The sequence below is a fragment of the Heterodontus francisci genome, chromosome 47, assembly GCF_036365525.1.
Source record: "Heterodontus francisci isolate sHetFra1 chromosome 47, sHetFra1.hap1, whole genome shotgun sequence".
NCBI classification, from domain to species: Eukaryota; Metazoa; Chordata; class Chondrichthyes; order Heterodontiformes; family Heterodontidae; genus Heterodontus; species Heterodontus francisci.
Window position 1 is genome coordinate 14,917,896 of NC_090417.1, and position 25,984 is coordinate 14,943,879.

Here is a 25,984-nt window from a genome sequence, read left to right on the forward strand (position 1 = left end):
GCCATCCCCTGAGATGAATCACTCTGGTTGGTGCCGAGCCTGGAGGCAAACATCCATTCCAAAGCTGGCATTAGTTCAGCGGCTGAGTTAAAGAGAAAACAGCACAGTCCTGAGATTCAACTGCACAAATCCGAGTGTTGCGTGCCACGTTGAAACATTCGTCAACGGGGTGACACGGGAATATTACTCACCATTCACTTCATCTGGCAGGTAGGACGAAATCGTAACTATGCTTAGGGTAATGAGTATTCATGTTATTTAAATGAATGTAAATCTGTAATACGCCACCACGCTGGGGGATCCCCGAAATGCCACAAACCCGCTGCTGACTTAATTCCTCTACAATATCCCGCCGTCAGGAATCCAAAACAACACTCCCGCATAAATATATCATCCAGCACGCCATCTAATATGGTGCAGCGGACTGCATAAAGCTCCCCCCATTCTGTTCAAACTTGGTGCAAAACATCTTCAACTCAATTGATTCTTCTGCTCAAATCCAAGATATCTTCAACTGGCAAGTCCATTCCGATGAGCTCACAAAAGGTGTGCTGCTACAAAGTCATATCTGAACAGCTTTTGAAACAGAACATTTGCACGCCAATAGATGATGTACTGTGCAGTAAATGAAACATCTTGACTTCAGCAAAAATCCCAATTTACAATGATGGTGCAAGTGTTTGGAATGCCATGTAAAACTCAATCGAAAAAAGAAAAATCATGAACAAACAATAACGTTTAAGTCACACTGCCTTACTGGCAGAAGAATGGTACAGTTTTCAAGACTACTAATGACAGAAAACATCTTGCAGATTTCAAGTGGATTTTAAAAAATAGATTCTTGTTCTATACGAGCTGATCTCCCACAGCATTTCTCATGATTGGAGCATGAACCATTTAATGTGCAGTGTATTATTTTGCACTGAGTTGAATCTGTGCCCCTGGAGGCCAAAAGATCTAATTTCTGCAAGCCGGAATGACTTCAAGTCCTCTCGAGGGTGAATGATCCATTGCGGACCAGCAAGTACTTGTAAAAACTTGGAAATGATTGGCTTTCATTTTTTTGAAGATTGTTTTGTGTCTGGAATAAAATGGGACATCTTAAGTTTTTCAAAGTGAAAACATTTCTCTGTCCGATTGGACCTGTCAGGTGGTAATTTGGTGGGTCGAGGGTTTGTGGTGTGTATCGCTGAAGTCTCCTCCAGCCCTACTTTCCTCCAAGACCTCCAATTTTGGTGTATTGAGCAACCAGCATTTTCATCGCTGCTCCATTCGTGCCCCTGCCTTCAGCTGCTTTGGCCCTCAGCTCTGGAATTCCCTCCCGAAAGCTCTCTGCCTCTTTCCGCCATTCAGATTTTCCTTCAAACCTACCTGTTTGACCAAGGTTTTCATCACCTGTCCTGTTCTCTTTACATGGCTCAACGTCAGATTTTGTCTGGCAACAATCCTCTGAAGTGCTTTTGTGATGTTTTCCGATGTTAAAAATGTTATGTAACCTTAAATCAAGTCGGGAGGTCACATTATCAAGGACTGAAAATCCTGTTGCAGAGAAGAGCAGAACAACTTGAAGGTGTACATTCCTGGAAGAGAAGTGAATTCAACAATGAAATAAAACCAAAATATGGCAGATGCTAAAAATCTAAAATTTAAACAGAGAAAGCTCGAAATACTCCGCAGGTCAATAGATTGATTCGAACACACGAAGATCTCAAGCCTGTGTGAAAGGCTTTCCGTGCGAGAACTTGAAGCACAAAAGCTAAAATTGTCAGAAGCTGCAACAAAAAATATCCGGGTGCCATAAATGAAGCATTAGTATCTTGAAATTACTGTTTGCAATATTTAAACTAAACTGCAGTGGTTTTGTTATTGGACTTGTAATCCAGAGACCTGTACTAATGCTTCGGAAACATGAGTTCAAATCCCACAACGGCAGCTTGTGGAATTTAAATTCAATTAATTAATAAATGTGGGAAAAAAATGCCAATCTCAGTAATGGTGATAATGAGACTACCGTTATATACCGATCTGTTTCACCAACGACATTCAGGGAAGGAAATCTGCCATGCTTACCCGGTCTAGCTTACGTGACTCCAGATCCACGCAATGGGTTTGATGCTTAACTGCCCTCGGAGATGGCCTGGCAAGCCACTCATTTGTATTCAACTGCTACAGAAGTCAAATAAGAATAAAACCAGATAGACCACCGGCATCAGCCTACGCACTAGAAATAACCAAGTCACATCCTGCCCAGTTAGCCCTCACAAACATCTGGGGGCTTGTGCTAAAATTGGGAGAGCTGTCTCTCATATTAATCGAGCAACAGCCTGACATAGTCAGACTCATGCAATCATACCTTCCAGCCAATATCCCAGTCCCCTCCATCACTATCCCTGTCCTGTGTCACCGGAGGTGGCGGCACAGTGGTATGTAGTCAGGAGGGAGTGGTCCTGGGAGTCCTCAACATTGACTCCGGACCTCATGAAGTCTCATGGTGTCAGGTCAAACATGGGCAAGGAAACCTTCTGCTGATTACCACCTACCATTACAGAGACTAAGCTTCCATTCCCTTGCGTTTAGAAGGTTGAGGGATGATCTAATCAAGGTGTTTAAAATGATAATAGGATTTGATACGGTTGATACAGAATAATTAGTTGGGGAATCTAGAACAAAAGATCATCTTGAGTTTCGAGCTGGGACATTTTGGAGTGAAATGAGGAAGCATGTTTTCACACATAGGGTAACGATCAACTGGAAATTTCTGAGATTGAGATTGATTGATTGATTTTAGTTAGGTAGGTGCATCAAGGAATGTGGAACAAAGTTGGGTAAATGGAGTTGAGGTGTAGATGAACCGATTCGAGGGTCTCAATGGCTTCCTCCTATTCCTGTGACTGGATGGTCCAGTGGGTTAGACATCAACCTTTCATCACTGGAATGGGTGCCCAAACCCAGCCCTGACGGAACGGCTCCTTTGCCTGTCGGCCCCAAGGGTTGTGTGTGAAATGATATCGGACAGTCTCAATCCGAGTTGGCACGTGCACAAATTTGGCAATCTAAATCAGATAGGCATGCAGGGTTAGGAAGTGGAACAATTTAAATTTTACAGCGTGATTGTGCTTCTGAGGCACATTGTGAAGATTCCACTGCATGCTTTGTGTAACAAACTCGTAAAGCTGTTGATAAAGAACATGAGGATTCTGGTTGTTTTTATCTCATGACTGTTGGCTATTGCGTTGCAACAGTGGCTGTGCTTCAAAAGTACCTCATTGACTGTGAAGGGCTTTGAGTTGGCTTGAGGTCTTCAAAGGGACTATATTCTTAAGACAAAATGGAGAGACTTGTCCACCACAGCTGACAGCAGCATTCGGTGACAATTTTCAGCGAAGATTGTGCTCCAGAACTGATACCTTAATGAGTCCGCAGTGCACGCCAATAAAAATTAAACATTGTTTATTTGGTTTAAAAATGATTAACAAGAAGCACTGGACTAATTTTAATTCCTTTTTTAATACATGACCATTGCACGTGCCACATACTCCACTTCCTGTTTCTCTCATCAGCAACACCAACAAACGGGTACAAAAATATTTTCTTCGCATTGAAAATATCTAACAGCAATTGTCAATTCAAGATAAGAAAGGACAATACACGAATTCATATCATTACTCCATCTAGCACTTATTAACATGAAAATATGTAAGGTATAAATTGATGTATTGCACAGCTGGAGCTGAGCAGCACTCGTGGAATCCGAGTAACCAGCAATTCAGAATTCTTCAAAGATCTGAAGGTGGACTAAGAATCAACAAATATAAGGGAGCACTTTCAATGTAACCCGTCCGACAGGAAATGAACGTGCGTTTTTCTTTTACACCCTGTCTGCACTCCTCCAATTCTGGACTCTTGCTCAACCCCCAATCTCCAGCACTTCATCATTGGCCGCCATGCTTCAGCTGCCTGGACCCGAAGCTCTGTAATTCCCACCTGAAACCTCTCCACCCCTCTTTCCTCCTTGAATCCATTTCTTAAAACCTACCTCATTGACCAATCTTTTGGTCACCTGTCTGAACATCTCAAGTGGTTCAATTTTCTTTGACAGGCACCTTTTCTAGTTGCAGGCACTATATAAATGCAAATTGTTGTTATTTCCCATTGAAGTCAATGGAGAGCAATGTTGAACAGAATGTAAATCCAGCAATCCACATGATCCTGGGGTTTTCTCACACCAAGAGTTTGGTTAAAATTACGCCTCAAAGACTTTTCGCTTCAGAATTTTCATACTCACAAATAAGGGTTTTGCGCCTGTGAAGTCTCTCATCTCTCAACTAAAAGTATATACAGAAGCCCTTGCCTAGTTTTTGGGCCTCCAATTGGAAGGTACTAATGATATTCTGTCCCCAGGGTTGGGGAGGCAGGTTCTAAGAATATATATTGTTACATTTTCTCCCCTGAAGGCACTTGCTGTCGCTGAGGTTACAGCTCAACAGCCCCACGTTTGAGGGACTTCTCTGCCGTTGTCAACATTGACTGTGAGTGCGGACTATTTGACTGTGGAGGCCATCATTGCTGTACACAGGTCTGTCCTCATCAGATGACCTACTGCACATAATACATACACTTTGCTTTCGGACCACACCCAGGCAGTAACATAACCCGCGGGGACCAGGTAGAGTTTTGATGTTGTGGAAACACATATTGCTTTCGTTTCTCCTTTTTTTTAAAAAAACACGGACAGATTTTTGAACTCTAGGAAGTCAAGGGCTTTGGGGAACAGGCAGGAAAGTGGAGTTGAGGCCGAGATCAGATCATCCATGATCGTATTGAATGGGGCAGCAGGAGCGAGGGGCTGTAAGTCCGACTCCAGCTCCCAGTTCTTACGTCTTATCATTTTTTGCAGAGCTGCGAGGGGAGAAATGTCTTCACCCAGCAGATGAAGATAGGGAGAAACAGTTCTGCACTCAGCTCGAGTCACGCAGTCTAATCACTGAAAAATATCAAGGTCTTGTCAAAAGCTGGCACATCTTTTTATCAGGACACTACAATTAGATGCTCAGAAGCAAACGGGGTTGTGAGGGCACAGTTTTTGAGTCGGAACGGTCAGCGACAAGCAAATGTATTTTTTCCCCCCAGGACAATGTCAGCAAATGTTAGCTCACAGCAGTTGCTGACACCCAGTGGAGGAACATCATTCCAACAGGGCAGATTACCTTTTAAAACACCCGGCCAAAATCTCCCCTCAGCCCAGAGCAAGAGGTTTGGCAAGAAGGTGTTCAGACTTGCAATTGCACCGCGCCAAAGGAGGCCATTCCACCCATCATGCCTGTGCTGGCCCGTCGTCCCGCAAATGTTACCTTCTCCAGTTTCTATCCAATTCCCTTTGGAAAGGTCCGATTAAAATCTGCTTCCACTCGCCCTTCAGGCGGCGGATTCCAGATCACAACAACTCGCTTTGTTTGATCATCTGCTTCTTCCTTCTGCTGATGGACTGTTCAATCCCAACAGTATGAACTATTTGGGAGGAATGGCCTGTTTCTGCACTGCATATCCTCTGTAATTCCCATTGGTAATTCCCCAGTTGGAATTCCGCCCATCACCAGACTGCTCACAACCTGACCGAACCTTTCCAAAGCGTGCACTTAGTGTTGAGGTGTTTCTGTTGCTTGTTTAGTCCACCTTAACTGTTGCAGCATTCTGCTACCAAACAGGGGAGCACTGCAAACAAATAAATAAAAACAATATTTTGTGGTTCCCTTTTCACTTTCACTCTCCGAAAAGTCAGAAAGCAATTCTTCACACAAACGGCAGGAGAAATTTGGAACTCCCTCCCCTTCAAAGCTGTTGAGGCTGATGGTCAATTGAAAGTGTCAAAACTGAGATGGATGGGTTTTTGTGAAGCAAAGATGTAAAGGCTTATGGAAGCAAGGTGGACAGCTCGAGTTAAGATCCAGTTCGGCCATCATCTAATTGAATGGTGGAACAGTCATTGAGGGGCTGAATGGCCCACTCCTGTTCTGTTCCCAATGTGTCTGTTATATCATAATGCACAGTTTTGTGGTGACAAATGCAAGAACAATTCAAGATGGATTGTTATTTGAGTGCTCAGCATAAACAGCAGGGAAAGTAACTGCTCCAGTCGTTTTGTGTGACCAAAATTATAAAAAGCTTTTGGAGGTTATTTTAACCTAACCCGCCAGGCAGAAACCTTCAGGATTGGATAAATCACCGAGTATCACTTTCTGCTGATTTCAAAGGACAGTGAAATCGGGTGTGGTGTAAAACCAGCGTTGCAGCCGAGCCTGTCAGTTTTAGATGGGTGGGTTAATTTAATATTGCACCCATTTCAAATGCACTTACAATGCCAGCAAATATAGCAAGCCAAGCTCCGATCTCTATATTTGCTCTTGTGTGTTGCGTTGGAAGCTGTGGCATGTACTGCATGTTTTGATATCTGTTAGAGTGAGAAATGTCATCCTGTCTGTGTTTTTGCACCTTGCATTTTCCAAAGAAGGTTGCAAGTCCAGAATTATGCATTAAAGGGTTAAGCTGGAAGTTCAAAGGATCAGACAGGGCCCTGACAAGTTGCTAAAAGCAAACCATTCTCCAGAAAACACAGATAATGTGAATGTATTGCAGCCGAACAATCTTGGACGACTTACAATACTGATCTCTGGATCAGAAAGACTTGTTAGAGATGGCCCACGCTGACAAATCCTGGGTAGCTGCAAACAGCACTTCTGCACCTCAAGTCCCACTTCCTGATTCCTTTGACATTCTGTCCAAAGTCATAATTTTACCTTGTCCACCATAATCACCTTTTAGACCTTTTCAGTCTCCTCTCTTTGTCCTGTTCACATTCCATTTCGGAGCTGTCCTTTCTTGTCTTTTGTCTTTCTAATGCCTTTTTCTTTGTAGCCTGATCTTTACAAGTCTTCCAACAGTTTCTTCTTCAAATGTGTTGCAGGCTCTTAATGCCATTAGCTGCCTCATTCCAAGAGTAGTTAGTACCTTTTTCCTTTGTACCCTACCTTCCCTTTCAGTTCACTCAACCCTAGAAATGGGCTGTCCTGCATGATAAAATCTTACAGAATAGAAAAAGGCCATTCAAACCATCATGAAACAGCTGTCCTATTCAACCCAAATCCCCTGCTGTTCCCCCATCGCCCTGCAAATTTTTCCTTTTCAAATTATTTAACCAATTCCCATATGAAAGTCACCATTGAACCTGCTTCCACCACCCTTTCAGGCAGTGCTTTCCAGATCATAACTCACTGCATAAGAAAATTCTCCGAATTTCCCCTCTTGTTCTTGTGCCATCAGTCAGTGTCCTCTGGTTACCAATCCATTACTATTTTGATGAAAGGGTCTACATGCAAACCTGAAGCCAGGCGGCTATTCGTTCAAAATACTCCTCGTTTCCAGAATTTTCTGTTCCTTGATTGTTTCACTGACTGTTCCCAGGCCCAAATACACTCCGCCCAAAGAGGAAAGAACAGCAGTGGACAGGAGAGCTGTCAATAAGGCAAACAATTTGACCAGTAATCCACCTCCATCACATAACTGCAGGATTTTAGTTTGCAACTCAGTGATCAGCGCACGCACACACACACACACACACACACACACACACACACACATTGCACTGAACACAATAATAAATCAGATGCGTATCCTGCACAGTAATCTTATTACAACACTTCCCATTGAATTTCCACAGTTCCTGTGGAGTTCCCAATTCAATCACAGTTCTGATCAAGGCATAGGCTTTTATTTTCAGCAAACCAGTTTTCAAGATGTACTTTGACTTGCCACGACACACAACAAATGCTCCACTACTCAAACAGCACAGGCCCTGGCAACTTGTAAACCACAAATTGACACATTCCACAACACATTTTACAAGCTTCTATCTCTTTAAGGTAGAGAGTAGTTTTAAACAACGTTTACACAAGAATTCCAATGTATTTACACAAGGAGCTCTACAGTCAAGAGAGAAAACTTATGAAATGACAACACTTAAAAAATACTTTCACATTCATTTTACCCTTCAACTCAACCACTTTCCATCAAGACCTTCCTATTTCCTTAAAAAAATGTTAAATTCACAACAGGCAACAAACAAATTAAAATATTTGATTCCCCTTCAAAAGACTGCACAACTTCAGATTTCTACAATGAATAAAAAGTTGAATGGACTGAGCATTCCATCTGAAGGCTTCATAATGCAGAAACTCTGCAGCAGCCATTTGGTGCTTTCCTAAATCCCAAAGCTCAGATGGGAAAATTACAGTATAGTCACCACCGAGGTTTGTTGGACTTCTGGTCTTGCACCACTATTTCACGAGATACCAGAGGCACTTTAACTTGCAGCTGATTGTCGCCACATCCAAGTGACACCTAACTGTGCCTGGTTGTGAAGCAACTGCCCCTAAAGAGGTGCTTCACTGTGTGACTCAAACTGTGCTTCTTTAAACTTGCCTTGTTTTGGATCAATCCATTAAAAAGACCCACATTGTTGCATTCGAACTTTAGGGAGAGTCTAAGTACTTCCCAGAAGCTCCTAGCACCAATGCATCACCCACAGTGCAACCACATGGTCCCTGGGCATGCACAGGGGACAATCAAATAGCTCATGGGCGCATCATGCTGGGCTAAGGCCAACTGTTCCTTTGTTTGCAAGCTCGTGTATATGCTGACCGAAGCTTCAAGTTTAAAACTCTCCAGCCCTCTAAACTACGGTTTCATGATTTTTCCCATCACATGCTGGAGGAATTGAAGATGGGAAAAAGAAAATCAACTTCTCCCAGATTCTTTTCCGATTCCCAATTGACCTTACCTGCAGAATATCCGTAATACAGGAGCAAAATTTAAATGCGTGCGACTGCATAATAGTTACATGAAAAATATCTGCGGGTGCCTTTTGTGTCGTGGATATGACCCTGGATTCAGTCTCCTCCAGGGTTGTTCTGTTCTGTGATTTTAGTGCAGTTTTCAGTCAAAACACAGCTATAGGAAAACTGCAATTTGTTCATTTTAGTCAAATATCACAATTTGAAAAAGCACCTGCAAAAACGTTGCATGTGCTAACATTGAAAATCTCCTCAGTGCTAAGTCAACTAATCAAACTCACATAACATACTGACATTTGGGCAAAAAAAGTATTTTGTTTTGAAATTTCCATTAAATGAAACCCTGATTTATTTATTTTTTAACAATAGGGATTAACTGTAGGTATGAACAATATGGACCATGTGATCTGTGCCTAAATATGGATCCGACAATATACCAGTTTTTAGTAGACCTGGCTCAGCCGTAACAGGATCCATGCAAGGAGCATCATGCTTTCCAGAACTGACCCACTTTACAAGACAACCCCATCAGCAAGGAGGTTTAAAGAAAGTCACTAGTTAATGCTTCACGGCCTAACATCTCCCACCTGTTTGCCACAGATCTAATCGGATCAATATGACAGAGGGTTCAGTGTTGCCAAACTTGCCCAAGTCTGCCCAGCCAATAGTCTCAGGGGTATGTCAGAAACTCGGGTTTAGTAATGCCTCACGTGTGTGTGTGTGTGTGTGTGTGTGTGTGTGTGTGTGTGTGTGTGTGTGTGTGTGTGCGCGCATGCCAGAGACAGAAGTTGGCACTGATCATCATGGGCATTGCCATGATTTAGCCACTCCGCATTGCTCTGGCTCACTCGTTGTTAAAACCTGGTAAGGGTTTGGCCGATTGGGACAAACGCCTTCAAATTGTTGTGCGCTGGATTTTAACGGTTAGTTTACAAAAAAAGGTCCTTCGATCCAAGCCACGTTTTCAAACTACAGTGGAGGAGGACGAGGCTGCAGACGGCGAGCTTGAATTCCAGAAAAACCACTTGCGCTTCAGCTGGCGTTTCTGGCACAAGTAATCCTCTTTATCACGTTCCTTCCTGGCTCGCTGGTAATGATCATCTTCTTTCAGGAACCAGACTGGAGGCCAGCGGTGCTTTTCAAAATAGTCCTGGTTTTCTGAAAGGACATGGTAACAAAAGCATGAATGAAATGTTGGGCTCTTACTCATTTCACATTGCATTAAAATGTCTTTCACAATGAGTAGATCCAGCGTGTCTGTATTGGCCAATGTAGCCTTTAACAGCCCCCTCCAGTTTAAGAAAGAACTTTGATTTTTATGCTGTCTTTCATGACCTCAGGATGTCACAACCGATAAATACTTTTGAAGGGTAGTATCTCTTGTTGGAATCGTGACGGCCAATTAGCGCACAGCAAGATCCCACAAACAGAAGCATGACAATGACAATCTGTTTTAATGATGTTGATTGAGGGATAAATATTGGCCAGGATCCAGGGTGGGATTTGAACCCACAATTTTATGTCTCAGAAGCAAGAGTTCTTTCTTACGAAGTGATATAATAGTCAGTGGGGGTGTGTCTGCTGGTGGCAATTCTCCTCTACAACTTGCCCAATAGAAAAATGGCAACCCTGGTGGGGAAGTCGGAGCTTCTCTTAATTCATTCAAAATGAAAACATACCTGATGGTGGCAATGCACCCTCTCTTTTTTTTTTTGCACTGCTTGAGTACAAAGACCAAAAGAAATGTGGAAACGATTATGCTGTTTGGGCACCAAAACCATTCTGCAAAGACTAAATATTATCTATATTTTCTTTTTTGATGCCATTCTCTCTGCTGCCTTCCATTCTTCGTCTTGCCTTCCACACATTCTTCCTAAACTTGTTTTTATTCCTGCCTCCAATATTGCTTTCTATGAAATCTCTGTGTTCCTCCTAGTCTGATCTCTTGTGCATCCTCGACTTTCATTGTTCCACCATTGGAGTCCACGCCTTCAAATGGCTGTGCCCTAAGTTCTGGAATTCACTCCATAAACCTCTCCAACTCTCCAGCTCTCTTCCACTTTAAGACACCCCCTAAATCTACCTCTTTGGCCAAGCTTTTGGTCACCTGTTCCAATATCTCCTTACATGGCTCAGTGCCAATTTTGTTTGATAACGCTCCTGTGAAATGCTTTGGGATATTTTTTTATTTTTTATTTAGAGATACAGCACTGAAACAGGCCCTTCAGCCCACCGACTCTGTGCTGACCATCAACCACCCATTTATACTTATCCTACCTTCATCCCATATTCCCTACCACATCCCCACAATTCTCCTACCACCTGCCGACAATAGGGTCAATTTACAATGGCCAATTTACCTATCAACCTGCAAGTCTTTGGCTGTGGGAGGAAACTGGAGCACCCGGAGAAAACCCACGCGGTCACAGGGAGAACTTGCAAACTCCGCACAGGCAGTACCCAGAATCAAACCTGGGTCGCTGGAGCAGTGAGGCTGCGGTCCTAGCCACTGTGCCGCACGCTATCTTTACTATGTTACAGCTGCTATATAAATTGAGTTATTGTTGTAGCCTGCTTTTTATATTTCTCTTTCTCACGCATCTTGTGTCTTTCCCTCTTCTTGTGTGTCTCTCCTCCCTCTGCTGACCCTTCGACTGCATTCCAGCCAGAGATGAACAGCGAACACTGTATCATGATGGTCTCCTACATAATATCTGCACCAGGGAACTCATGATTCTGCTTACTGGCTGCAAGCAATTTATCACTTCAGTTGCAATTTCAAAATTAATAATGAACCAAACTGCAATTCCTTGACATTCACTGCCATATTCACTTTCAGTGAATTCGGGCCTTAGAAAGTTTAATTTTGAAGACAGGTTGTATAGACTATCCGTTCATTCCCTTGAGCACAGAAGATTGAAGGATGATCTAATCAAGGTGTTTGAAATTTAAAAAGGATTCTATAGATAGATGCAGAGAAACTGGTTTCTCTGTTGCTGGGGGAATCAAGAAGGGGACAGAACATTAAAATTACAGCTCGGCTATTTAGGAGGGAAATCAGGATGCACTTTCTCATGCGTAAGTTAGGAGAAATCTGGAAATCTCCACCCCCTTCATGCCCCACTTCCCGCCCCGAGAAAAGCTGTGGATGCTGGAGGACTACTGGAGCTTTCAAATCTGACATCGGTTTTCTTTTGTCAGGTGAGGGTATCAAGAGAAATGGAGTGAAAATGAAGTTGAGGTACAGATCAGTCATGATGGAATAGTGGAGCAGGCTGAATGCCTTAATACAGTTCCCATGTTCCATTGGAAATCTCCTCTGGACAAGCGTGCTGTTATCATCAACAATACCAAACAATAGCAGAAGGCCACACTATGCCTTTAAAGTTACAGAGCACCTGTTATTACTGTTGGATCCCAAATGCTCTTCCCGAATGTTGTGTTAGTGCCTTCCAGCAGCAGGGTGGAGGAGTTTGAAAGGAAGCTTCCTACACCCATTAACAATATTGTCCGACGACAGACTGACATCCCATGTATGTATGGGTGATATTCTGAATAAGGTATATGTCGAGAAGATGTTTCCAGCTGTGGGGAAATCCAAAACTCGGGACCATAAATATAAGATCTAATCAGGAATTCAGGAAAAATGTCTTTACCCAGAGAGTGGTTCGAAGTGGAACTTGCTACCATACAGCATGGTTGAGGTGAAGAGCATAGGTGCATTTAAAGGGATGCTAGATCAATAGATGAAGGAAGAAAAGGAATAGGATATGTTGCTAGTGTGAGATGAATAAGGTGGGAGGAGGAGAGTGTGGAACATTAACACTGGCATGTAGTTGTTGGTCTTAATAGCTGGTTTCTGTGCTGGGAAGTTTGTTGTAATTCTCTGTATTGGTGGAAAGACACCACTCTTGCTCACTGCCCTCATTCTCAACATCAAACTCTCCAACACCTCCAAAGTTTGCATCTGACAACTGGATGATAGCCAACAGAACTCATGTCTGCAAAGAAACATCGCTCCAATAAGGGCCTTCAAAGTGGGCGAAGCTCCCATATCCAAGTCACCATTGCCAACCTGAGGTTATCTTTCAGGTCTGAAATATGGAAATAATTCTGAACCGAATGCCTTGGAATCTTCTCCACCAATCAGTCCAAATTCCAAGACAATGACATTTCCTGGGAGTTAAATAGGGAAACATTCTCAGCCATTTTATCATGAACATCATTATTTCTGTCTGAATAACACTTGCTGGAAATCAACACTTTACATGATGTATATTCTTGAGCTCCAAGAATCAAGAAGCCTGTACTGCCTGGCAGCAATACAGTAGGTTTACAAAATGTGAGTGGAAGAATAAGTGGCAGGATTGATTTCTTTCAAAGATCATCTAATATTAGTCAAATGGTGCAAACTCGAACCTCAAACAGTTTATCTGCACGGTGTTGACTGTGGCTCAGGGGGTTCAAGACCCAGCACAGAGTTTTGAGCATGAAACCTAGGTTGATATTCCAGTGCAGTACTGAGCGGGTGCTGCACATTCTTTCGGATGAGGCGTTAAACCAAAGCCTTCTCAGGTGGATGTTAAAGATCCCATTCTCTATTTTGAAGAAGAGCAGGGTAGTTCTCCCTGGTGTCCTGGTCAATATTTATCCCTCAATCAAGATCATTGAAAACAGATCATCTGCTCATTATCACATTGTTGTTTGTGGGGCCTTATCTTTTGATGTGCGCAAATTAGCTGCTGTGTTTCCTTCATTAAAACAGTGACTATTGGCTGTGAAGTGCTTTGGGATATTCTGAGGTTGTGAAAGGTGCTGCAAAAATGCAAATCTTTCTTCTTGCCCATCAATTTTCAGAATCCCACGGTAACTATTTATAAAGATGGACAAGAAGAGTCTCAGTGAATCATTGAAATCAGCTTCTCTCCTAGTTTAATGTCAAAGGACCAATGTGGCTCAGCTCCAAAGTTTGTGCAGTGCCAAAGGAGGACTGGAATCAAACAGCTGCACCACAGCCAGATGCAAACAACTGCTACTTTCCCCTCTCCAACAATGAACAGTCAACAATTTACGTTCAAATCATTTAGTAACGTTAGATGTCGGGCCAAGAACCAGACATCAGGCAACCTTCACCATGAAAGAAAAAGTCGACATTGCTCCACAAGTGGAAAATAAACACCAGTTAGAAAATCATCGACTCATTCGGCACAGGAGGCTGCCATTTGGCCCATCGTACCCCTGCCAGCTCTCAGAATGAGCTCCAGTTAGTGCCACTTCCCTGCTCTTGCCCCATAGCCCTGCAAAAGTTTCACTTTGAAATAGAGATCCAATTCATTTTTGAAAGTTACTGTCGAATCCGCTTCCAACAACCTTTCAGATCACAACAACTCGCTGCAGAAAGAAAATTCTCATTTCCTCCTGCTCAGTCGTTTTTGGCTGATTATTTCCAATCTGGTTACTGAACCTGCTGTCAATGAAAGTTCTGTTTTGAATGAAGTTTATGGAGAGTGTGACATGCAGGATTGTTGGAAATTGTCTTCCTCCTGTTTAATCCTCCCAATAACCCGAGCTGACACCATACTGTACCCCTGTCCCTTACGCTTATCGGAAACCACACAATGTGATGTCTGTAACTGCCTGAGAGTCTAAGGATGAATAAAATAAAAGCAGTCAATTGACAACCTGACTTGCATGTGAAGTATCAAGGAATACTAACAAAGTAAGGTGTTAAGTGAACCCTGTTGCATCTGTTGGCTATTATAATGATTAAGAATGGAATTGTAAGGCAGACCACATGGGTGTTGCTGAATGAGAAGGGGTATCGGAATCCTACCAGGAGACTTTGCCTTCATTTCCCTGGGAAACTTGCGACATACGTTGTTGTAGTTTGTACAGATGTGATGCAGGCACCATTCAGACAGTTGATGGGCACAGTGGAACTGCTCAGAAAGCAAGAGAAAGATACAAGTAAACGTATTGTTGCTCTTCATCAAATCGACTGCTCAATGAACTTTTTTGTCAATCACAGGGCATCATTTGAATAGGATTTCCCAGGGTCCCACCTGAGATATGACCACATACACGCACCAGTCACTGTGTGGCAGTGGGAATTTGGGGGCAGGAAGCTGTCGGCAGGAACTCGAGGCCAGTCAGCTCTGGAGGTCTTTGGGAGGGGTTCTAGCGTCATTGGAAAGATTTAGGGGCTAGTGAGGCTCAAGGACTCCTCAAGTCCTGGGTAGGGTAGGTGAGGGGAGGGGGAAGGGTCAGGGTTTGGAAGGAAAGCACTCCTACTCCTCGTGCCAACAAGGAGTTTGACCAGAAGCAAATGTCTGAAAGTTACCAAGGCCTCCTGCAGCCAGTCAGCTCCTTCTGCCGTGGTTTGGCCGTTGGGGCTATGGACAGTGCAGGAAACCTCCCACGCCCCCCCCAGCGTGAGGTCAATATTACATCATGGTCATCATCTGTGGCCTTTGCATGTTAACTTGGCCCCTGCCTGGTTGGAGGGAAATCGCCATTTTCAAAGTTTTAACCTCGAACCTGACCCTTTCCTGCCTGTTGTCAACAGTGGGTGGCAGGTTATAATTGAGGGCACTGTGTCAGACTATTGTCTGTTTTGAGTATAACAGTGAAGTGTTGCTCTGAGTTAAAATAATTGCACCTTAATTTTCTTAACAAGTTACCCATGCAATACTTGTGGCCAGGAGAGAAGAGCACAATTTTGTAATTCACCACTTTTCATGGAAACTGCATTAGGCGATATATCTATCCTAAAGTCGGCATTTCTATCTTTTTGATAAAAGTGGTTCCTAATCCCTTGTTTTAATCATGAGACCTTCAATCAGGTCAAAATCTCTGCAGCTTCATAAAGAAGTAACCTTCCTTTTGACGGAACCTAATTATAGAGTTGAAAACAAAATATTCCCCAGGCCCTAATGTTCACCTTGTGAATGAGAATAAATTCGATCATGTTTAATACAGAGCTTCCATTGAAAGTTTACTCATTGAGGGATTGAGGTAATGGATCAGTTTAATCCTCATGCTCCATCAGTTCTCCAACTGAGCTCCATGTGACACATTCACAATGAAAGGCATTCATTGTAAGGTGGTTATAGCGAATATCTGATGTGGCTCTCAGTCAGGAAAATCTCTGGTTAATCCCCAAGGTATCTGACCTCAGCTGCAGTATCAGAATTGGCTACAGAACTGAGCTAGGGAGGGGCAGGGGGAAGAGAACTTCGCTAGGATTCCTGCTCTATCCAGCAACGCTTGCTGCAAAGAACTTGTGGATGTTTGGGGACACCACTGTCACTGTCTGGGATGTCCCCACATTTAACTATCCAAATGACTTCCCCTTTTGAGGCTGAAATGAATCTGGCTTGCTGGAGAGCTACAGGTACTTGTGAACCGATGCCCTAGAATGTGCCTTTCATGGGGAACATCTTTTTCCAGCAGTCGAACACAACATTGATCATTGCTCCCTTCATTAACAACTTCCACATTCAGAAGTGATCCAAATCCTCATCACTTCGATTTCATTCAGAATTTATGTTCCATCTTCTGAATGATACTGGGCTGAATTTTACTGGCCCCTCAAGTCACGGTGTTGGGGGCCAGTAAAATTCTGCGGGGAGAGGCCCGCCTCGACCCGCCACGTCGAGAAGGTCCTGCTGCATATTACTGGCAGGGGGTGGGGGGGGGGGGGGAGCCTTGGTGCAGCCCCCCACGCCCCCCGCCACCTCGTGACGGGCCCTTCATCTCCGTATGAAAATTATCCAGAAGATGGCCTGCAGGTGGCGGCCGTCCTGTGCCAATTTTATGGCTGCCATTTGTGCTCCGCGCGCCTTCGGAATTCCGTAAGGAGTTCTGAGGAGAGAATCTGGTGGCGGGGGGGGGGGGGAGGGGGAGGAGTAAAATTTTCAGGGCGTGAAGGAGGGAGGAGGAGGAGCAGGGAAAACAATTTTGATTGGCTGTGGGAAGGGGTTGAAGGGCAAAAGATTGAAAGTTGGTGGGGAAAGTTAGGGTATTTGAAAAAGCCAATTGTTGGTCATTTTGGACAGTGAAATAACCATTGTGGAGGGTTGGGGTAGGGCCGCCACATCTTTATTACTTCTGAATAAAAAAATGCACTTAGTTACCTTTAAATATTGAAATTAATTGTAAGGGTTTAAAGCCCTTTAAAAATGGCTCCGGAGCCTGCACAGTGGCACCAGACGCCATTGCCAGGGACACGGCAGCCACCCCCTCTATGTCATCAGGGGCGGCTGCTCCACACCCTCCATTAAAATGGACGGCACAGTGGCGCAGTGGTTAGCACCGCAGCCTCACAGCTCCAGCGATCCGGGTTCAATTCCGGGTACTGCCTGTGTGGAGTTTGCAAGTTCTCCCTGTGGCTGCGTGGGTTTCCTCCGGGTGCTCCGGTTTCCTCCCACATGCCAAAGACTTGCAGGTTGATAGGTAAATTGGCCATTAGAAATTGCCCCTAGTACAGGTAGGTGGTAGGGAAAATATAGGGACAGGTGGGGATGTGGTAGCAATATGGGATTAGTGTAGGATTAGTATAAGTGGGTGGTTGATGGTCGGCACAGACTCGGTGGGCCGAAGGGCCTGTTTCAGTGCTGTATCTCTAAAAAAAAAAAAAAAAAAAAAAAATGAGCCCCTGCACATAATATCACGGGGGCGCCTCGGCTGCACTTCCCAAGTTGAGATTAAAATTCAGGCCAGCAAATGTAAACAGAGGTTCTGTTGGAGATGATACATGCTAAAGCCACTTGGATGTTGATAATGTTCCATAAACAACCTGGGTGACTTTCCCAGTTTGAACTCTGCTACATGCCTTTCAGTCTTTGGTTCGGTGTTGAATGCCATGGGATTCTGATGTCCGGCAAGGTGAGTTCCTCAAAGCTTTCTTTCACTGTTGATGTAGATTGGAAGTTAAGAAGGTTGAATTATATGGTCCTCCCTTGAGTGAAGGGGCTTCCATATTGTATCTGTCTATTGGCTAAACATGATTGAACATGTAATGATACACCATTTAGACTGCAGATCTATACAAAGTGTTGTGAGCATTGTGTGTAAAAGCACTAGTCAGAAGTAGTAGGGAGAAGGCTGCATAGGTGGAAGATATTCTGCGGCATGTAACTCACTTCCTGACTCTCCCAAGTCCCTCCACCATCTACAAGGCACAAGTCAGGAGTGTGATGGAATACTCTCCATTTGCCTGGATGAGTGCAGCTCCAACAACATTCAAGAAGCTCGACACCATCCAGGACACATCTGTCTGCTTGACTGAAAGGCCAACCACTAGCTGAAACTTCCATCACCGGCACACCATGGCAGCAGTGTGTACTACCGACAGGACGCACTGCAGCAACTTACCAAGCCTTCTTTGACAGCACCTCCCAAATCTGTGACCTCCACCACTTCGAAGGGCAAGGCAGCAGGTGCATGGGAACACCACCATCTCCAAGTCACAGCATCCTAACCTGCACATAAAGGACTGCTACTTCTTGGGGGCTGGGACAAATCCTGGAACTCTCTACCTAACAGCATTGTGGGAGCACTTTTACCATGTGCATTGCAGCGATTCAAGAAGCTGCACCAGCACCTTCTCAAGAGCAACAAGGGATGGGCGAGGCCCACATCCTGAGAATAAATTCAAGATCGAAACTTTTGAAATGGAATTTCTCAATTTTGGTTGTCATTACACTTCTCTGCGCAATCTCTTCATTTACTGCACAAATGCAGAAAGTTCCACATCCAAGGATGAGAGTTCAGAATACACCTATGGATGACCGTAGAATATATCTGTATCTCTATGTTTGTGCCCAACTTGCAAAATCTGGATTAGGGAATTAAAGCTCAATTTTTGGACTAGTTTTGAGCAGCCAAAGGATTTAACAAATTAATTTCATTGAGATCACCAACAGCAAGCATCATCCTTCAAATCTGTCTCTTACCTGAGCAATTTCCAGAAACAGTAAGACATCTCCGTCTATGTCCACACCGAGCTGTGTTGCTTCAATTAGCCCCATTACTGTGTACTGCTCTGCAATAAATAGAATAATTGAATTATTCACAGAGAGTTAACAATTTCCACAGGCTTACGACAAAACTAGGATTTATACATTGCCTTTAACATGGAGGAAAACCAAAAGGAGTTCACACGTGTGAGGAAAAAAAATGTGCTGATACAAAGAAGTGGAGATTAGGAGGATTAAGCAGAAATTTCGTTGAAAGGAAGGCCTGAAAGTGGAAGAGGGAGGAAATTCCAGAGAAAGGGATTACCTATGATCCAGTAATCTATTCACAGTTCTCAAAACAGAATTATTGTTTTGCTAACAGCACTTCCAGAATTGCTGTCTCTAACTTTCAACGGACACTGTTTCCAACTGGAATATAAACAACAAACCAGGAAAGGGCTGAGAGGGGAGCCTGAGGCCCCTTCCTCACCTGGTCGTAACATTTGTGAAAATTACTTTCCACCGCCACTTTTTTGTGAGTAACTGAAATTTCTATTCCCTAGAAAAAGCATTAAAACTAAATTAAAAATGAAAAAAACATATTTGGCAATAGCATTATATTTATTCAGTGTATTGAATTTTAGGCATCTTATTGCCTCTATTAACGTTTTTACTTTATAGCCTCTCCTGGGGCTTGAAAGATCGCATCTCCAACAATGGATCACTTGTTTAACACCGAAGTGCATTGAGGCAGTGTTAATTAGTAATCTCATCATGAAAGATTTGTTGGGAAATAGTGATCACAATACAATTGAATTGCATATTAAGTTTGAAAGTGACAAGCTCCAGTCCCAACCAAGAATCTCAAACTTAAACAAAGCCAATTGCACAGGTATGAGGGGAGAGCTAGCTAAGGTTGATTTAGTAAATAGCCTAAAGTCTTTGGCGATAAATAAACAGTGGGAAACATTTAAACAAACAATTCAAAATGTTCAACAAAAATACATTCCATTAAAAAGCAAAAACCTAACAAGAAGGATCCATCCGTGGCTTAAGGATGGTATCAGATTAAAAGAAGAGGCTTAGAATGTTGCAAAGGATAAGCAGTAAGTCTGAGGATTGCGGGTGTTTTAGAAACCAGCATAGGGCCACCAAAAAGTTGCTAAAAATTGGAAAAATATAGAATATGAGAGTAAACTAGCCAGGAAGATAAAAAAACAAATTGTAAGAGCTTTCGGAGAGCAGTTAAAATAAATGTTGGAGACGGGAGAAATTTTCATGGGAAATGAGGAAATGGGAGAGACAATGAACAAACATTCACAGTGGAAGATACAAACGACATACCAGAAAGAGAGGATAACCAAGGGGCTAATAAGAGTGAGGAGCTTAAGGTAATTAATATTGTCAGAGAAAAAGTTTTGGAGAAATTGAAGTGACTTAAATCTGACAAATCCCCAGGACCTGATGGCCTGCATCATCGGGTTCAAAAAGAAACAGCTGCAGAGATAGTAGGTGTGCCGATTATGATTTTACAAAATTTCCTCGATTCTAGAATTGTCCCAGCGGATTAGAAGTTAGCAAATGTAATACCACCATTCAGGAAAGGAGGGAGAAGGAAAAGAGGGAACTGCAGGCCAGTTAGCCTGACATCAGTCTTTGGGAAAATACTGGAATCTAATGTTAAGGAAGTCTTAACAATGCACTTAGAAATCATACCATGATTAGACAACGTCAACATTGTTTTGCGAAACAGAAATCGTGTTTGACAAATTTATTAGGGTTTTTTGAGGATATAACTAGTAAGGTAGGTCAAGGGGAATCAGCAGATGGAGTATACTTGGATTTCCAAAAGGCATTCGATAAGCTGCCACACAAAAGGTTAATTGGCAAGATAATGGCTCATGGAGTTGGGGGTATATATTAGTCGGAGGACTGGTTAACAGATAGGTAACAGAGAGTAGGGATAAATGGGACATTTTCAAGCTGGCAGGCTGTGACTAGTGGAGTGCGACAAGGATCAATGCTGGGGCCTCAGCTATTTACAATCTAAATTCATGACTTAGACGAAGAGACTGAGAATAACATATCTACGTTTGCTGACCATGCAAAGCCAGGTGAGGAGGGCACAGAGAGGCTGCAAAGAGATATAGACAGGCTAAGTGAGTGGGCAACAAGATGGTAGATGGAGTATAATGTATGGAAGGATGAGTTTATTTACTTTGGTAGTAAGATAAGATTTTTTAAAAGGTGTGAAACTTGTAAATCTTGATGCCAAGAGGGCCTTGGGTTACTTGTAAAAGGAATACAGAAAGTTTGCTTGCAAGTACAGCAAGCAATTCCTTAGACAAATGGCATGTTTGCCTTTATTGCAAGGGGATTGGAGGACAAGAATAAGGAAGTCTTGTGACAGTTCTACAGGGCTTTGGTGAGACCACACCTGAAATACTGTGCGCAGTTTTGGTCTCCATATTTTAGGGAAGGATATGCTCGGGTTGGATGTGGTACAGCGAAGGTTCAGTAGATTAGTTCCTGGGCTGAGCATGTTGTCCTATGATGAAAGATGAAGTAAATTGGGTCTATACTCTCTTGAGTTAAGAAGAATGAGAGGTGCTTGAAACATAGAAGATTCTGAAGAGGCTTGATGGAGTAGACACTGAGAGGTTCTTTTCTCTGGCTGATGAATCTAGAACATGGGGACACAGTTTCAGGCTAAGGGGATGATCATTTAGGACTGAGATGAGGAAAAATTTCTTCATTCAAAGGGTTGTGAATCTTTGGAATTCTCTACCCCAGAGGGTTGTGGATGCTCCATCATTGGGTATATTTAAGGCTGAGATAGACAGATTTTTGGTCTCTCAGGAAATCAAGGGATATGGGGAGCAGGCGGGAAAGTGGAGTTGATCCCAAGGATCAGCCATGATTTTAATGAATGGTGGGACAGGCTTGAGAGGCTCCTATTTTAAGAGGCTCTTATGAAACGTCAGTCAAGAGTACATGATCAAGTTCTGCACTGTAGCTTCAACTTCGGACTTCCTGACTCAGAGGAGAACGTGGGACTGCTGAGTTAAGGCTCGGAAGAATGAAAGTGAGAGTAATTTTTAAAAATGACATTTAAAAGTTTTTTAAAAAACTTAACTCATAATTTTTCCCCAAATATTCAGTCTCTTCGTACCATGAACCTTGAATGAACTGTTCTCACACAAAGTGAAAAGTGCTGAGATCACAATTCTTACCTGTTAATGCCACCAGGTGGGGAAGACAAAGACGGTTTGCCAGCACTATCAGTTCCATTGAGTCCAGATCTGGGCGAGAACAGAACTGACCTGTGTACAGGTATTCCAGCACGGCTTGCATACAGCTCTTGCTAGTGTTTGGGAAGTACACCTGTTCGAAATGGAGAGATGCATTAGTGACATGTCTGTGTACTGCAGCTACAATGAGGGTAACACCAATACCTCAGAGTGAGCTGGTGATGAAGATTACCTCAATTCTATGTCACATTCAGATTGAGAAATCTTTATTGTACTGTGCCCGAGTCAGAAGGTTATGCATTTAAGTTCCACACCACACACTTGAGTACATAATACAGGCTGACACTCCAACATAGTATTAAGGCAGCACTGAACCGTCGGAGGTGCTGCCTTACAAATGTGATGTTAAATTGAGGCCTTGTCTGCACTCTCAGGTGGATGTAAAAGATCCCATGGTGTCATTTTGTCGAAGAGCAGGGGAATTCTTCCCAGTGTCCGAGCCAATATTTATCCTTCGATCAACATTATGTAAACAGATTATCTGGCCATTATCGCATTACTGTTCGTGGGAGTTTGCTGCATGCAAATGAGCTGCATTTTCTGCATTACAACAGTGACTACACTTTCAAAGTGCTTCATTCACTGTGAAGCGCTTTAGGATTTCCTCGGGTTGTGAAAGATGCAATAGAAATGCAAGTTGTTTCTTTCGACAAGTCACAGGACCATGAATAAAATAGCTGTGAGGGCTTAATGCTGTTGGATATATCAGTGTAGTGTAGAAACTGATGTGGGAACAGACACAACAAATGTACCTGAAATGCATTTTGTAAAAGGGAGTTTCTTACTTGTGTATCCTGCACACACACAATCATTTCTTCCATGCAACAGGTGCCAACAGAGGTTATCAATTCCACAATGATTGTGTGAGGACCAAACCAACCCCCACAGCTGCAGGTACAATACTAACCACTGCAGTTACTGGTTTTCCGTGTTGGAATCATCATGTTACAGCCAGGTGGGTGATGGCGTGGTTTGTTCCCACTATTCACTTCCCAACTGGCCACATGAAGTGTTTTTGTTACTCGGGTTTTGACAACTTGCGTTTTATTTGTCAAATAAACAGACGGTGACAGGTATTCTTGAAGGTTTAAAGCAGGAGATTAACTATTTATTGAACAATATTAATTCCCGAAATGGTCACAACCGCACCCGCGCACGCATTCACTCACACACACACACATAAGAATAGATAGATAGAGCGGAAAAGGTTAAGTGGTTTGAGATGAGGTATGTTCGGGGTTCACAGCAAACCTGTGAAATCTTCCCGGAGGACAATTTCTTTTTCAGGTTGCAGGCCTGGGTGTTTTCTGACAATTAAGACTTCAGACAGGATACAGTGGTCACTTTCAGTTCTCTACTGCACCAAGTTGAAGTGGAGAATTTGCAGAAGGGCTCCTTTTTTGGTTTTTGCTGGGCTACTTTTCACAGTCCTTGGCTGGACTCTCTTTCTGTGATCTCTACCTCTCTCTCATCCGAGAGCTAGCTTTTAAAAGATAAAAATCTCTTACATTTGCCTCCGTTGGGAGACACATGACCTCCCCCTCTCCCTGTGGTGACCACATAATGGCCCAGGATGTGGCTACTTCACACCTTCTTTGTTTCAGAAGAACTCATTCAATTCAGGAATGTCTCTTGATGGTTTCAGGATGGGTGTAATTGATACCCCTGAGCTTGGAATATATCCTTTTATCCTTAACAGACAGTGAGACAGTTTGACTATGCAGGGCAAGACAGGCTGACCTTCGGTGGTAATTGTGGAGAACATTGTCCACTTTTTCAAGGAAAAGTCACTTTTTCTTTTATAACTGTTCAGTTTGGTTCTGTATTTTCATCACTGCACTCCTCCTGAGCATGAGAATACAATGATACAGCACAGAAGGAGGCAATTTAACCCATTGTGTCTGTGCCAGCTCTCTGGTAGATCTCCCAAGTTAACTCTACTCCCCTGCTCTCCCCCATGAACACGTGTTGCAGGTTCACATGTCCTGGGACTATGCCCTGACTGCTGTTCCTTTGCAATTAGTTACACAACAGGTAGGAAATGTGACTGAACACGTTTGAAAGACTAAGTTTGGGCCAGATTCCGCCACCTTCAAATTCAGACTTAAGATGTATTGGGCGCTTTTCGGCATTACTGCGAGCTAAAAATTACTTCCTGCTGAGTATTTGCTGCCTTTGTTGCACAGTAGTTCAATGCCTCTGTACTTCGCCCTCACGCTGTGTTATGCAATCTAACACATGGTGAAAATGTGAACATAAATCTTGTTTTGCTTTATTAATCAGACAGGAGGCTGTTAAATCATCAAGGGCTTAATGTACAGGTGATGTCAGAACTGATGCTGCCTGAAAGATGTGGAGTGCTTTCCGTCATCTCTCAGCAGTAATTAAGAGCGATGTCAGGAGATGGAGCTCACAGAGTTTGACCTTCCTTATTTTATGAAGTGCTGCATTGGCTGTCTGAAGGTTATACTGCTATTTATAGAACTGACGATGAAGCAACATGATTCCCTTTTATTACAATTTGAATACAAAAGATGATCTTGTGAGTGATACAAATCAACCTAACCATCTGAGAATCAGAACATTAAACAAGTCCCTCAGAGATGAAAGGGAGTTTGTGTTTTTCAAAATTGCAGGTTGTTTTGAATGCTTATTTTAGAGTTTTGGCTTTATCACACATGTCGAGGGTAGATTCTGACTTTGTGCAACTCTGTGCAATGAGCTCATGGCTGATTTTAGTTGCTCTTCGTTGCACCTTTCCCAGCTCTGCTGGATCCTTCCGATGGGAAATGTTCTCGCACTTTCAACTTATTATCCTTCCTTTGCGATTTACCAGTTGCTGTTTGTCTGATGTTAAGTGCGCTCGTGTCAACCCCTAGGCAGCGCAAAACACATCTTCTATACGGTTGGTTGTGATGTGCATCACAAAAGGAAAGGAACTGGTATTATAAAGTGGGAAAGGTGCTTTCAGTATTGCAACAGATGTATTTGTGAATGTGTTTTATTCATGTGACGGTAGCTAACCCCTGTGTAAACACATGTTGATAGTGTACACAATTAAAAGATGTAGCATGTATACATAGTATGTTTGGTATATGCATGCTGTGCTCTGTGTCTTGATGGACATACTTATACCAGTGTTGGTATTGTGCTCGATATAAATAAGAGTGTTGGGCCTAAGATTGGATAATACTGCAATCCAACTGCAGTACTAAATATTGCAATGTATAATTCAGCAACTGTGAGATGCATTCCGGCTTTTCCCAAATTCGCTCAGTTTACATAAATGTTGATGTCATATTCTAACATTGCCCATTCCTGCTCAATGCGAGATGGAATCATTCATCAAAATACCCGAAAAATGCACAGGTGGTGGTGAGTTCAGAGTCAGGTTGCCAACTCTGCTTGTACATATTCCTGGAGATTTTATCACATGACCTCCTGTGTCCAAATGCTCCCCCTCCCCCCACTCCCCATGTTCCCGCCATTGGCCACCCAGCATGCCCGTCCTCAAAGCCTTCCCCCACCAATTGGAAAGATTCAAACAGATTTTCTGTCACCTCCAGCAACTGATGGAACAAAAATGTTCAAAGATCATGCCCCTATCATTTTTCTCTCAAAGTTGCTGGTAGCAGTGTCCTAGGGATTAATTGTTAATTCCTGGAGATTCCAGGGCAATCCTGGAGTTAAGCACTCTGTTTGTGACAGCTATGAGTTCCTAAACCATGATTTATCCCTCAACCAATATGACAAAAAACGATTATCTGATCATTTGTCTCATTGTTGTTTGTGGGATTTAACTATGTGCAAATTGGTTGCCATATTTCTGATATTACAACAGTGACATGACACTTCAAAAGTGCTTCTT

General features: G+C 43.0%; 1 protein-coding gene across 6 annotated transcripts in view; it reads right to left on the reverse strand.

Annotated features, from left to right (window-relative positions):
• Positions 1-950: 950 nt before the first annotated feature.
• The window catches only part of LOC137357252 (rho-related BTB domain-containing protein 2-like), a 68,965-nt gene continuing 43,931 nt past the window's right edge, over positions 951-25,984 (reverse strand). For 2 of the 6 annotated variants that reach the window (XM_068023446.1, XM_068023445.1), the window contains 4 exons: positions 22,039-22,189; positions 18,803-18,891; positions 14,680-14,785; positions 3,520-10,004 (listed from right to left, as the gene is read on the reverse strand). In XM_068023446.1, coding sequence (XP_067879547.1) covers positions 9,811-10,004; positions 14,680-14,785; positions 18,803-18,891; positions 22,039-22,189 — 540 coding nt within the window. In that variant the 3' untranslated portion in view covers positions 3,520-9,810. Of the gene's footprint in view, positions 1,581-3,519; positions 10,005-14,679; positions 14,786-17,695; positions 17,758-18,802; positions 18,892-22,038; positions 22,190-25,984 lie in introns of those variants that run through there. The other 4 variants (XR_010971158.1, XM_068023447.1, XM_068023449.1 and 1 more) reach the window with 4 other exon arrangements.